At 40.2% G+C, this 13,800-nt stretch overlaps 1 protein-coding gene across 6 annotated transcripts in view; it reads left to right on the top strand.

Annotated features, from left to right (window-relative positions):
• MYO1B (myosin IB) overlaps positions 1-13,800 on the top strand; it is a 98,771-nt gene that overhangs the window by 27,304 nt on the left and 57,667 nt on the right. For all 6 annotated transcript variants that reach the window (XM_017728722.1, XM_017728714.1, XM_008630068.2 and 3 more), the window contains exons 4-5: positions 9,936-10,030; positions 13,145-13,249. In XM_017728722.1, coding sequence (XP_017584211.1) covers positions 9,936-10,030; positions 13,145-13,249 — 200 coding nt within the window. The remainder of the gene's footprint in view (positions 1-9,935; positions 10,031-13,144; positions 13,250-13,800) is intronic.

Below are 13,800 nucleotides of genomic sequence, written 5' to 3'. Positions count from 1 at the left end.
GTTGGAAGAAGTCCAGATGATCAGAGGGATTCAACACCTCTCCTTTGAGGAAAGGCTGAGAGATTTGGGATTGTTCTGCCTGGAGAAGAGAAGACTTTGGGGCGACCTACTTACGGCCCTCCAGTACCTGAAGGAGCCGACAAGAAAGGTGGAGAGGGACTTTTGACGAGCATGAAGTGACAGTTCAAGGGGAACTGGCTTCAAGCTGAGGGTAGTTTTAGATTGGATATCAGGAAGAAATTCTTTCCTATGAGGATGGTGAGGCACTGGCACAGGTTCCCCAGAGAAGCTGTGGATGCCCCATCCATGGAAATGTTCAAGGCCAGGCTGGATGGGGTTCGAAACAACCTGGTCTAGCAAAGGTGTCCCTGCCCATAGCAGGGGTTGGAACGAGATGATCTTTAAAGTCCTTTCCAGTCCAATCCTATGATTCTGTGATTCCATTTCTCCAGTACTGTGATATGAATTTGGTGGAGTGCTTGGCATTTTTTCTGCTGGCAAACTGTTGCATTCCACTGCAGTGTGTTGCACTAATGCCTGACTGACATCTATTTACCTGTCTCACCAGACAGAGGTATAAAGTCATTCCACAATCTCATTTTCACATGAGATGATGTAGCTCTTGGGTATGTGCTGCGCACTGGAGTTTAGTTGTGCTGGATTATTGTCCTGTGAGGTGAGACCTTTTAAAACGTATCCCTTTCTATGCAGTGAGTATGCACCTCCCTTTGCTGTTTTTCTCTCCCTGAGTACTGGAACATGTTTCTTTACTTTAGAATAAAGGAATAAATTTATTTTTCTCTCTTGAGTTAGCAAAGAAGAACAAATTTGTTTGGAAAGCACTGATAGTTCTGCAATAAAATTATTTGCAGTGAGAGAAGTCCCTGCATGAACACATGGTATCAATAAACCCTGCATGGTTCCAAAACTTGACTTGCTGTATCTCTTGCTGTCGCTGTGTCAGGAGGAAATAAGTTAATTCTGCCTTCTGACTTCAGGATGCAAAAAACCCCAAAAAAGTAGGATTTTTGATTTGCAATGCAGGAGAAATTTTTTTTTTTTTTTTTGAGGCAGAGAAACGGAACACTATTTGCTAAACACTTTTTCACGTGAAGTCATAAGAGCAGCACTCTGCCCTCCTCTGCCCCAGGAAAACCCCACAATCAGTACAGCCCTGTTGTGGCTTCATTTGTGAGATCAAGAAGTCACTGGCATTTTTGAACGGATCAAATCAGTGCTCTGCCATTGACTGGGACAAGCACACACTGTAAGCCCCAAAGACACATCCTATTTATAAATTTAAAAAAAGCAGAAAAGCATTTAATCATATATTCCTGTCTGTATAGGAATAGCCAAGTTATAATGATCATTGTTCCTCTAATTGGATAATAAAGTCTTGTCTTCTAAGCATCTCACTTAACCTGTATTTCTGAAATAGCTATGAATAATTATAAGGACCCCTTTTAAACCAGTGTTTTAAAAATGAGGACTAATTGTTTTGCATTGTTTTATTTTGATGGAAAATATGTTCTTGTAGACAGCTAAGACAAGATGAATTTCATGTTTTTTGCGGGAGTTTACTGATAGCATGCTATTCTCATGGTGTAGCAGCATAATCAAAACATTTCTTGTTCTGCAGAAAAAGATTTATGTAAAATTTGGTCAAAGCTGACATGAACTGAACACGTGTATTTGACAAGTGAACTTCCCTGTGTTTCAGACACATGCTGTGTTAGGTACAGAAACTAATTCAGTTTTCTGTAAAAGTACTGAGAGTCTCTATATTTCAGTGCAGAAAGGGAATGGCTGTTTTCTCCTGCTCCCTTTTTCCTCCCTGTCCCACCCGCACTTCATTTCCACACATGTGCAAGAGCTCAGAGGTGCAGTTCAAATCTCCCTCTGTGTAGATGAAACAGTAAACTGGGATTTTAAATCATTTTGTGCCCTCTAGTTAAGCTCTGACAGAAGCCAAGCATGGCAAATCAGTTTGCCCCTCTCTTCCCTTACTGTTCAGCTGTCTGACCCCTTGCTGCTCTATTTGAACCAGGGAAGTGGAATAAATCCCAAATTTTTCAAGCCCACCCTCAGGGACTGGAAAGCTTTAGAAGTTCAGTGGAGAAAAATGAGGAGCTTGCCATCAGCATTTCTGCTGTGCCATGGGGCTGCTTCGCCCCTGGTGTCTGCAGGCTCCTGTAGTGCATTTGGGATGGCAGCTCAGGGAAAATCCTGAAGCTTCTGATGCAGAATATGGCTACCAGGAAGCTTCAGCCTATAGTTTTGCCGTAGAAACACACAGTATAAGGACTTGGCTGGTTTAGGTAGTCATCAAATCATGCAATTGCTGATTCATCCTAGCAAATAAACATCTAACTAAATCTGATTTTTGATGAAACAGTAGAAAACACTCCCTGAACTTCCCTTCAAGGATATCATAGCCTAATAAAATTATTGATTTTGTAAACAGAAATGCCTTTTCCCTCGAGAAACTTGAAATCTTTGCTGTGCACATGACAGCAGACTGACTTGGGGTTGTTCTGTGGGAGGCCTGTCTGTGTCCTCCTGTGTGACCGTGTAGCAGCTGGTTGTCTGCCTTGGGTAATGCAGCCTGGTGTTTGGGGTGAGAGAGTTACAAACTCATCTGCTTAATGCTGGGGAACTGGGAGTTACTGGTTCAGGCTGAGCATTGGTATGGGTGAGGAGGTGATGGTTATGTGCCATCTAGCTGGCTGATGTAATTTCAAGGAAAATGGGACTAGTCAAGGGGAAATCCAAGCCAAGTTGCACTTCTGAAAAGCAAGGAGATACTTGCTTCCCTGCCCCGCCTTGATTTATGCATATCTTCACTTTGACCGACATGAGCCTGCTCCAAACAGGAGTTTGCTAGTTTAGTTCCCTTTTTTAGGCAGACTAGGTCACGAGCCATCCCTGTTGTTTGTGGGCAGCTGCAGGTGTTTACGGTGTGCACAGCTGGCACTGGTCCACATCACTTCAGCTTGGTGTGCCCTGGAATACCCAACCCAACCTGGTGTTCCATGATAAACATGTCACCAAGACAGGGGACAGGCCTGGTGGCTTGGTTACTAGTTTAGTTCCCTTTTTTAGGCAGACTAGGTCACGAGCCATCCCTGTTGTTTGTGGGCAGCTGCAGGTGTTTACGGTGTGCACAGCTGGCACTGGTCCACATCACTTCAGCTTGGTGTGCCCTGGAATACCCAACCCAACCTGGTGTTCCATGATAAACATGTCACCAAGACAGGGGACAGGCCTGGTGGCTTGGTTACCTGCAGCACCAGGGTTCTGCCTGCTGCTGCCCTCTGCCACTATCCTGCATTCCTTTGGAGGACCCAACCTTGGGCCCATGCCCAGGCCACTGTCCTGACGGTCTGCTGGGTGTATTTCACTGCCAGCTGACAGGATGGAGCTGTGGGATGGGATGTGGGCATGCTTACCAGGCTTGCTAAAACTCAGAGGGAGAATTTATTTTGTAGTCTGGGTTGGAAAATGGCATGGTCATCCTCAGCTACAGAGTTCTTGTTTTGCACTGGTTGAAGGAAAATAAGGGAACAGCTGGGTCATAGGCTCCTGGTAAAAGGAACCTATGTTCTTGTTTTCCATCATATTAATGTGAGCTCTAACGAGATGCCTTAGATGTTGAAATAGGCAGAAAATCAATGGCTGCGTTTTTGGCTTTTCTGTACAGTGCTGGGGAAAGATCACAGCTGGTTTAAAAAAACCCAGAGAAATAATTTCTTTTGGGCTTACAGCAAAAGGAAGTGATTAAAACTGATAAAGCCTCTCTTAGAGTGGGCATGTGTGCCATCCTGCGAGAGGGAAAAGGGCTTTGGTGAGCTGGGAGGTTGTGCAGGCACAGTATTTTGGGAAGAAGCATTGTCTGAACCTCTCTGTAGGGAGCTTTTTTGAGTTGAAGTTCATTGAACATGTCCTAAATCTGCTTCAGTCTGAGAAAGATAAGATTTTCCACAAGAACTTTTTTTTTTTTTAGTCCAGACCTCAGGTTGTGGGTCTGAGATAAGTCTTCTGCTAAGCCTGCAGTGTATATATGAGCATCAGAGGGTATATTATATTCCCAGTCTACCAGAAAATAAATCTCTCTGGCTTAATTTCAGCCTGTGTGCTATAGTGTTTTATTCTTGAAAATTAAGAGTGGCTTTGTCCTCTTCCCCCTCCCTTTTTCTCTGTCCCTTCCCTTCTGTAAATGTCGGCTGCTTCTTACAAATCAAATGGGCTGATTTGCACAGCTTTGGGTTTTGTTCTGCCTCTAATAACATCACAGGGGCTCACGTGAATAATGAAGTGAGGAGGCCTGTGCAGGAGGTACCCTTCTGCTGTGTGTATTACCACACAGTATTGTTCATAAAACAGGTTTCTGTGCTCACCAGGAAAACAAAACTGGAGGATATGAATAGGAGCAAAGGCTTTCCATCTGTCTTAGCACACCTCTTTATCCTGGTGTTTAAATTTGTTTTATTTTTTTCCCCTGATTGGCATTTTTGAAAGAGCAGCTGCTTGCCTGTGAAGGTCTATCCTAGCTGATGCTCCATCAATTCAGCTGTTATTTTATTCACTCCAGTGGCAGGCTAATCAACCTTTTCTTTTCAAGTGTGTCAAAGTGCTGAACATGAGACAGTTTGTAATTATGGAAAATGGGAATACACTTTTTATCCTTGGGGCAATTAAATGATTCTGCACCATGAGCTAATACTATAAATAGTCTCCTACAGTTGTTTTTCCTGAATGGTGAATTTTCCACTGAGCTTCAATGGGTGGGGGAATATATATAGCAAATAGTGATGATTTACAACATAAAGTCTCAAAGCACTTTATGAAATCTGCTTCTACTCTTCCTAACTCAGGTTGTTTGAATTTTTATACTATACCAAGCAAATGGTAATTCTGATGTTTTCCCACTGCACGTCATGAGAGAAAGAAATAATTTGTTGGCTGCTACCCTGCTACTGAGCACTTCTGTGCATTCAGAAAGAGAAGGAAGGAAATGAAATGATGCTCTTAATTAAACTTGAAATAATTAAATTACATTAAATGTAAAATTCATATTAAAAGCACTTGCACAATTTACATATCACTGCTGCTCTTTTTAGTCTAGTGTGGTATATAGTTTTTGATAAGCACTGGCCTTTAGCATCCTGCCAGTGTGTTTAGGCACATTTGAGCAGAAATGAATCCTGGTACCTGAGCAGTTGAGCCCTGCTATCAGGACTCTGCTTTATGAGGAATTGGAACAGTCAAGAAAAGAGGTTTTCCTAATTTCCTTTGAAAGGAGTAAGTGAATTGTCAGCCAATAGCCAAGATTAAGCAATAGATGCTCTGAAATGGGGACCAAGAATCTCTTGAGTCAAAGCAACAGCTGGTGAAGAAATGAATTGATTCTATTAGTGCATGAGAAGAGCAATTGGAGAGAATTTAAAATAGTGTTAACTAATTACTTTTAATAGAGAATGCTAAGGAAAATGAAAGAAAGAATGGAAGTGATAGCAGAAAAAGTACCAGTATCTGGCAAGTACTGACCCTGGTGAGTTTGGCTTAAAGGAAAAGAAAAGCTGCTCCTATGAGCTGAATTTCTGACAATAAGAGCGAGGTTTTTATGGCTTTTGTAGTTGCGAGTGCAATCTGGAGTGTCCAAGTGCAGCACTTGCTTCTTGTCTCAGGGTGAGCGAGTGGAAACCTCGCTCCTGTCTCTTCCTGACTCCAGTGTTCTGTTCAAGCACAGAGGTGCTGTTAAGATGCTGAAAATTGCCAGAGCCCTTTGGAAATCCTGCTTGGAGGGCTGTGCTGTTTCCCTTTGTTAAATTTTTGGGTTAGGACTTTGTGACAGATCTGGCCGTCTGGAGCTTGTGGCTGAACAGGCCATGCTATAAAAAAAGCAGAGCCTTCTTACTGAGCTAGGTGTGGGTGGCATTTTGATTTCAAATTGCTTTCTTAGTTAAGTCTTAGCTAAAAGAGAACTCCAGTAAATATTTCTGTGTTTGTTGTGGTAAGAGAATGTCATCTTCCTCCACGAAAACCTAAAAATCAAAGGAGAGCTTATTATAAGGTATGGTGACTGATGCTGCTGACACACTCATCAGCTAATTCGAAACACATGGTTTATAACTGCTTTTTAAACTATTCTAAAATTTTACTTAGGCTCTGTAATTGTGAGGTGGCTCAAAGAGTGGTATGTGGTTTAAATCTATGGTTGCAAATGTTGACGTTACAGGGCCATGTCTCTTCATGTTGCTAAAAGGAAAAGGCTAGGGTTCTTTGTGGTCTATACACCATTAATATGTGTTAAACTTAAATGACCTTAAATGAAATTTTTTTTTTAACAAATAGGGAATAGCATGAAATTCTATTTTTTTGATCAGATAGAGTTTGAACTAAAAGACTCAAGGTTTGTTTTTGTTTGGGTTTTCTGTTACTGTAAAGATAGATGTTGATAATAGGGAAGGGCTGTGAGGTGTTAACATTGTGCGGTGAAAGTCAACGTGACATCTGAATAGATCTTTTTCTTTGAGATAAAGATCTTTGTTCAGACTGACATAAAGGTGCTAATGCTCTTTATGCACTGCCAGAAAGACGAGTCTTAGTTGTTTAAATAGACTCTTGGTTATTCCTCCTCCAATTGGATTGTTGGAACAGTGGTTGAAACATCAGTGGTAGATTCTAGAACACTTCTGCTGGGTCACTTTTGATAGGTACTTACACAAAACTTCTTTTGAAATGAATTGACTTATTTTTTCTTTGGTCTGTAGTAGATCATATTTGACATATTGGTGGAGTTTTAGGCTTTGTGGGTTGTGTAGATTGGAGGGAATGACAGTGTATGCCAAGCATCTCTGACTAGATTGGATTAAACCAGAACTGGACTAAATCCCCCTCTCTTCTCCAACTTCAGAGACCTCATTGCAGTACTAGGCTCTCTGTTTCTCTGTGGAGGAAGGAGAAAACACCTGATTTGGTGTCTTTAACTATGCAGTGCTGGCAGAGTTGATAAATACATCAAGCAGTAAAATACATTTTGACAGGGGCTGTTGAGAAACTTAAGTTCAGTGTATTAGAAAAGACGAATGAGTATTAAGCTGATTAACTCGTAACTCAGTATATCAACAGAGAATACTTTCTCTGTGCTTGATGCTGATTTCATTTCCCAGTGTGAAACTACTGCCAAGAAAATTGTTCCAACAGTGAAAAACTAGTTGATGGCCAAGATGGTTTGAAGGACAAGAGGCACAGAATGAGCCATCCAGTCTATAAATTTGAAAAGTATCTTAGACTCTTATCTTCTTGCTGAAGGACAGTTTCACTCAGTCAAACCTGTGGAAATCACAGCATTATTGTTAAAGTTTGTCTCACATGGCCCATGAATGCTCAGTGCAGTTTATTTTTTTCATCTTCATCCTGTTGCTTTTAATTTTTTCCTTATGAAAAAGAAGGTAATCTCTTCTGGAATGAGCTTTTCTGAGTGCTGTTGTACTTTTCAAATTGCAAGTATATCTGCAGCAACATTCAACAAATATTATTAATTTCCTAAATATGTCCTGTAAGAGAGTCTGGTAAAGTGTTATTGCTACTGTAGCTTGGACTCCAAACAGTGAAATGGGTGCCAGAAATTGTGTCATGGTCTCTCAGCAGCAGCAGAGTATTTTATATTTTTTTTGCTGGTTCTCCAGCGTGCTGGCCACATCACAATGTGACTTTGTTGTAATGCTAGAAACATTACAGCCTGCTACTCTCTCGTAAACACATTTTCACCTCCAGCTGAACTACTGAGTTCAAATGCTTCAATCAGCACAGCAGTATTAAGGTTTGAGAGATCAGCCTTGCTCCGGGTTCAATGGGATATGTATCAAAAGGAGTTAATGACCTTTGATCACGGGTGTTAAGTGGATGGCCCAGCCATCTGTCCAGAAAGGAGAATTGTAATTTAGTGCCTTGGACAAAGTAGGCTGGAGAAAAGCAATGAGAGAGGTGGAGCCCTGGGCGGGTCATGGAGCTGGGGAGGCAGATGTGCTGCAGGAGAGAAGATGGCAGGGGCACAAGGAGGGGCAAAACGATGGCACGAGCATCCTTGGCAGGCCCTAGAGAGGGAGGGGAGGGTGTTACTGCTTAGTAGCAAAGGAGCTGCAAGGTATTTCATTTACCAGTTTCCTAACCTTTAAAAATGCCCCTCACTTGGTTACCCTGGTCTCTTGCAGGGTGGCTGGGCTGGTAGCATGATGTGACCATGAAACCAAATAGGCAAACGAAACCAAAACCCAAATAAGCAAATATGAGATGAGTCTCATACAGGTGAGGGGTGAGGAAGTAGAAAAGACGGTGTTGCACATGCACCTGATGATAAATTGGAGGCAACATGTCATGCTCTTCATAAACTTATTGGGGAGAGAAGCCTGGAGCTAAGGGACAGCAGTAGCAATAAATACGGACTAATTTGGGGATATATAGATTTAATATTTGAAGCTTTCAAACTGCAGCAGTAGAAGCCTCTAGAAAATGCCCTGCGTGGCTCTCACTGCTTGCTTTGTACTGTTCCTGCTTTCTCTAACTGGTGTCATGACAAAGAGCTTGCTTTTCTATAAAGGGGCTGTGGTTGCCTGTGGAAAAAAGCACCATATAGCTATGTTGTCCAAAACAAATACTTGATCTGTTTGCGATTATCAGCTGAATACAAAGTTCCTGAACTGTTGTAGAAGAAAGAATCAAGTTTCTAAAAAGTGCATTGAACCTGCAGCGATTCTGCATCTTATGTTGACCTGAGAGTTCATTTCTGGTTTTCATCCATGTTTTTTTTTGCTGTAAATAATAAACAATATCCACTTTTGGATACATACAAACACTAAATATTTTACTAGATGCAGTAATCTAACAAAGCTCTTGGTCTGTTGAACAGCTGTTTATTTCATGTAAAAATATGCCCTGTTTGGATATCATATTTTTTCTTTAATTGGGTAATGCACGTGTGCCTTTTTATTTGGATTTTGCTTTTATGTCCTTTTACAGATACTACTTGTTTAAGTTTTTCCAAGGGAAAAATGCTTAGTTTACCGAGTACTTCATTCCATTAATTGAAAGATGCAGTTGAAGGAAAATCTTTATTCTGTCTCAAAATTACTACTAAAGAAAACTAAATACAAATAAAACATCTGCATTTCTCCGGAATATATGTTGCTGCATGGCAGCAGAGCACATCTGGATTCAAATTGCAGCCCAGGGGTTTCGGGGTCATGATTATTCTGAGCTCCAGGAAAAGACATTTTTGGTACAGGAAATCTGTTGGCTCTTATTATATTCTTTAGGTTCCCTACATGACATCACACTTAGTGGGTTAAGAACACAGTTAGTGGGAAATAATTCTGCATATTCATGCACAAGTCTAGCTATACTCAAAGGCTTAAAATGCTCAGTGTTTTATAAGGTTGTGAGATTTCTTCTTACTGAGCAGAAATTGCATTTTAGTTACTGCTCAGGGGTCTCCTGTTTCTTTTATCTTAGAGATGTTGTCAGACAGAACACACCCTGATGATGCATTGACATTTTTTTCAGTGAAGAATATGACATTTTGTTCAATGAAGAAAGATAGCTACATTTCCCTAAAATTCTGTTATTTTATTTTGACTTTGCTATCTTTAGAAAAACTTCAAGATTATCTTTGCTTGTTCCTGGAGGAGGTCTAAGTAAGCCTCTGATAAAAAGTATCAATTTTGCTTCTGTGGATCTTTATATTCTGTAAAATGAATGCTTTTATCAGTTATGCAACATTAGCACTTGGAGGATTTTGGGTTTTTATTGGTTGGGTTTTTTTCCTGGATGTGTGAAGGACAGATTGTAATTATCATTGGTATTTGGTAGGGTTTTTTTTTTTCTTTTTTTTTCTTTTTTTTCTAATTCTCAGTTGGCTCTTTCTTTCTTTGCAGCTTTGCTCTGGCTGATGAAGCTTACAGGTCTTTAAGGGACCAGGACAAAGACCAATGCATCCTTATTACAGGAGAGAGTGGAGCTGGGAAAACAGGTAAGGAGCAGTTTGGACCTGATTAAAAAACATTCAGGGTTGTTCAGAGTCTGGCAAAGGGGTGCTGGAGTCTGTAAGAGTTGAGAGATGTCAGTAACTCTTTGTGTCTGGCCATTGCAGAAAAGGGGTGCTGTCACACTTGTTGCTGCAAGTGTGAACTCACATAAAATAGTGGTTTTTTCACACTGTCACCATGTTTAAGTCCCATTTCATGTTAGTACAGTGTCCTCATCAGTATCCAGAGTTGTACCAAAGTAATGCTGACTTGTCACAGAATATTCCAAGGGCCAGAAAACATTTAGGCTCTGCTGGTGGGAAACTTGAAGGTGTAGAAAACAGAATGCTCTGGGTTTTCTAGACTTTCTACTTCTACTTGTCTCTCAATAAATACATGCCTTTAAAAACTGGATTATGCTATTTGTCTAAGGACAAGAAATAACAGTAGCTGATTACTTTGGAAATTTTATCAGCCTTTTGCACACTGTGCTCAACTGCAGTGCTAAGATTGGCTTGTGTACCAGAACACTGAGTTTCTTAGGCAAAGCTGACATTTCCTTGAAAACGACTGCTAGTTTTTCAACTGGAAGGTTAGAAACCAAGTGAGGATTGCGTAACTGCAGTACATTTTAGGTAGACTTTAAAAAAGAAAGAAGCCAGTTATTTTCAAAGACAGCAATTTAAAACAGAGGTGACTTGCAAAAGAGGCAGCGGGTAGGAAGGCATACATCTGTTTCCAAGTAATTTGAGAGATTTTTCCTTTGAATCTGAGGCTATACGGGGCTTTGTGTGCTTATTCTGAGCAAGACTTAAAGTAGGTTACAAGAAGTTGCTTTCCAAGACTTTTGTGAAAATATAAAATGCAGACTTCATCTTTGGTGCTCCTTAATTAGTGGCATCCAATTGAGAGGTCTTGAAGTCTTGTAATATAATCCTTATTTACAGTTCAATAACAGGAAAATGTGTTCAGTAAAAGTGCAGATTAAAAAACCCAAGTTCTTATTAATATGACTGAGGTTCTGTCTCGAAGTTCAGACTTTAGAAAAGAGTCCTGTACTGGTGGTGTTTTAACTTTTGATTGCCTCACGAACTGTGAATTATCAAGCACCTCATACAACTGAAGTACACATATTATTGATTTATTCATTTGAAAGGTGAATCAGAGGTTGAGTTGTTGAACTTTGCTATATGTAAATAGTAAATTCAGATTTGTATAGGGATTTTGACTATTCTGTAATTTTTTATAGCCATATGGGAAATATTATGAATTGTTCCTTTTTTATAAAGGTAAGTACAAAATTGTCTAGGATTTGAAATTCAAGTCATTCATCGACTTGGAATCTGTGATATTCTCTAACATTTAATGTAACTGCTGTTGCTGAAATGGGTCTATGAGGTGAGAACTCAGGTTTTCATTAAAAATAAAGGGGAGTGGTAGTGCAGGGGGGTGGGTAAAAAGTTCCTGGAGTTAAGGAAACAAACCTCCTAGTACAGATACACTATACAACTGTGTTTTAAAGTTTTGGTAGCCAGAATATTTGACATTTTTGCCCTAGAAGAACTGAAACTGAACTGTCATCGGTTGGGTCTGTTTATTTGCTTCCTATTTTGTTCTTGCTTCTCTGCATGTTTTTCATATTAACTGATAGTAACACTGGGCAAGGAAACATGGTGCATCACCAGAACAAGTGATGTATTTAAATGTTTTGAGATGTTAGGGTGAAAATTCCCTTCCTGGTGTCTTTCTTGGGCCAAACGCAGTTCCTAAAAAGAGAAAGGGCCTTTATTTTCTTTCACTGATGTTCAAAGCCTGTATTGAAGTCATTGTGTGTGAACTATTATTACAGCTTTTTTGCTGCTTTGATGCATGCTTCTTTCAGTGATTGAGTGGCTCTGCTTAAAGATGTTGACTGTTTTAGGAAATATCTCAAATTAAATAATTTGGTAATTCCAAGCTCTGGAGGGAACAGAGTCTTAAAAAGGAGAGCTTTGTTCGAGGCACAAATAAAGGAGATGGGAGCCTTCTTAACACACCTATAGTTTTTGCTCCTTGCTTGCTCCCTGTGTGGTATGTTTGCTCAGTTTCCTCTACATTATGGGATAGTAATACAATGCTAACAAATTTGGTTAAATAGAAAAAATCAAAATCCAAGGGATAGCATCTAATCCGTCAGTTCTTTCCTGCAATGCGACCCTTAAATTTGTAATAGATCTTTGAAGATCTGTTACAAATGTGATGTAATGATTTTTTTATGACCACAGTCTTGAATTGATAGGGTTTCCAGCTGTTAGTAATTACATTGTATATCAGCCAATATTGCCTCAAATTTCACTGTCTTGCATCATAGTAACCATCACAGACTCACTTTATAAACAGAATCATTTTCCAGCTGCTTTTTTCTGACCAGCAAAAACATAAGGGTTGGATGGATTATCTGATCTTCGTTTCTATCATGGGTGGTTGACCCCCTATGAACCCAGCTCTGAGAGTCTAAAAATTGTTCCAGACTTTGTTAAAAGCACCTCCAAATTAGTTTCATTGTTTAAATGAATGCTTCACTTTCTCTGTTGGTTATACTTTCAAACAGACTGCAGCACGTTATGTGATGCTGCAGTTACTCAGTTGCTTGTAGATTACAGTTGTAATTACATGTGTACAAGTGTTGCATGTTTGCACTTGTTGTGTATCTGCTGATATAAACTGATTGAATTTTGTGTCTTGAAACTGCCTGAGACTGTTTATTTTCAGGCTAGATTAAAACATTTCCAATGTGTCAGCAGGGGATAATGTTCTTCCCTTGAAGAATGCCTCTTACTGAGGCTAAATGTAAAAGGAGCAGGTAATGTGCTGTATCCAGTGGTGGCTTTCTTTTAGCTTCAGTAGAGGCTATGGGTGTTTAAATCAAGAGAATTGCTGATGTAATGGCATGGGTCTCATAGCAGGGTATGCTCCTTCTGCATTTCCAGATGGTACAACAATGCAGGATAAAACTGAGATGAATGTGCTCACCGTTCCTGTCTGGCATTGAGAAAATGTGACGGAGATTTAGTCTGTAGAATAATGTTGTGGCCTTTTTGCCAATGCTTATCACCGTTTTATTTGGCTCTCCCCCACAGAGGCCAGCAAACTTGTTATGTCATATGTAGCTGCTGTGTGTGGAAAAGGGGCAGAGGTTAATCAAGTAAAAGAACAACTTTTGCAGTCAAATCCAGTCCTTGAAGGTAAGAATCTCACAGAGCATGTACATGTATAAGCATATTACCTGTGTGTGTACTGGTGTTCCCGCTGAGCTGGTTTGGAAAACTGTGCCTGATGATGTTTCGTTGTTATTTGGGGTCCAAAACCATAGGAGATGCTTTATGTGAATACAGCTGCAAGATTTTTTTCAGTTCCATGTAGGTTTTCTTGAGAAGAAAATGGTTTCCCTCATGAAGGAAGAGCTTAGGAAGTTAGGTCATACTTCCCAGCCTCCTCCTCCTGCTGCTCTCAGAGGGCTTACCCTTTCTTTACCCTGCCTTGATGATGTTTGTCTGTATCAAAAGACTTGACTTCAGTCCCTCTGATTCATTTCCTTCCAAATCATATTATTATAGTCTCTAGTAAACAAACAAGCTCTGTAAGACATTATTTTTCTTTTAGAAAAAAAAAAGGGTGAAGAAATGGATCTTAGAAAAAACGAAGCCAATCCATATGCATGCCTGTTGTTCCCTGAGACTTAATGTTCCCTGGGTCTGGTGGCTGTTGGCCTGTTGTCCTGACAACTGCCATTCCT

Source organism: Corvus brachyrhynchos, unplaced genomic scaffold (genome assembly GCF_000691975.1).
Source record: "Corvus brachyrhynchos isolate BGI_N302 unplaced genomic scaffold, ASM69197v1 scaffold370, whole genome shotgun sequence".
In the NCBI taxonomy this organism is placed as follows: domain Eukaryota; kingdom Metazoa; phylum Chordata; class Aves; order Passeriformes; family Corvidae; genus Corvus; species Corvus brachyrhynchos.
This window is presented reverse-complemented; position numbering and strand designations above follow the sequence as displayed.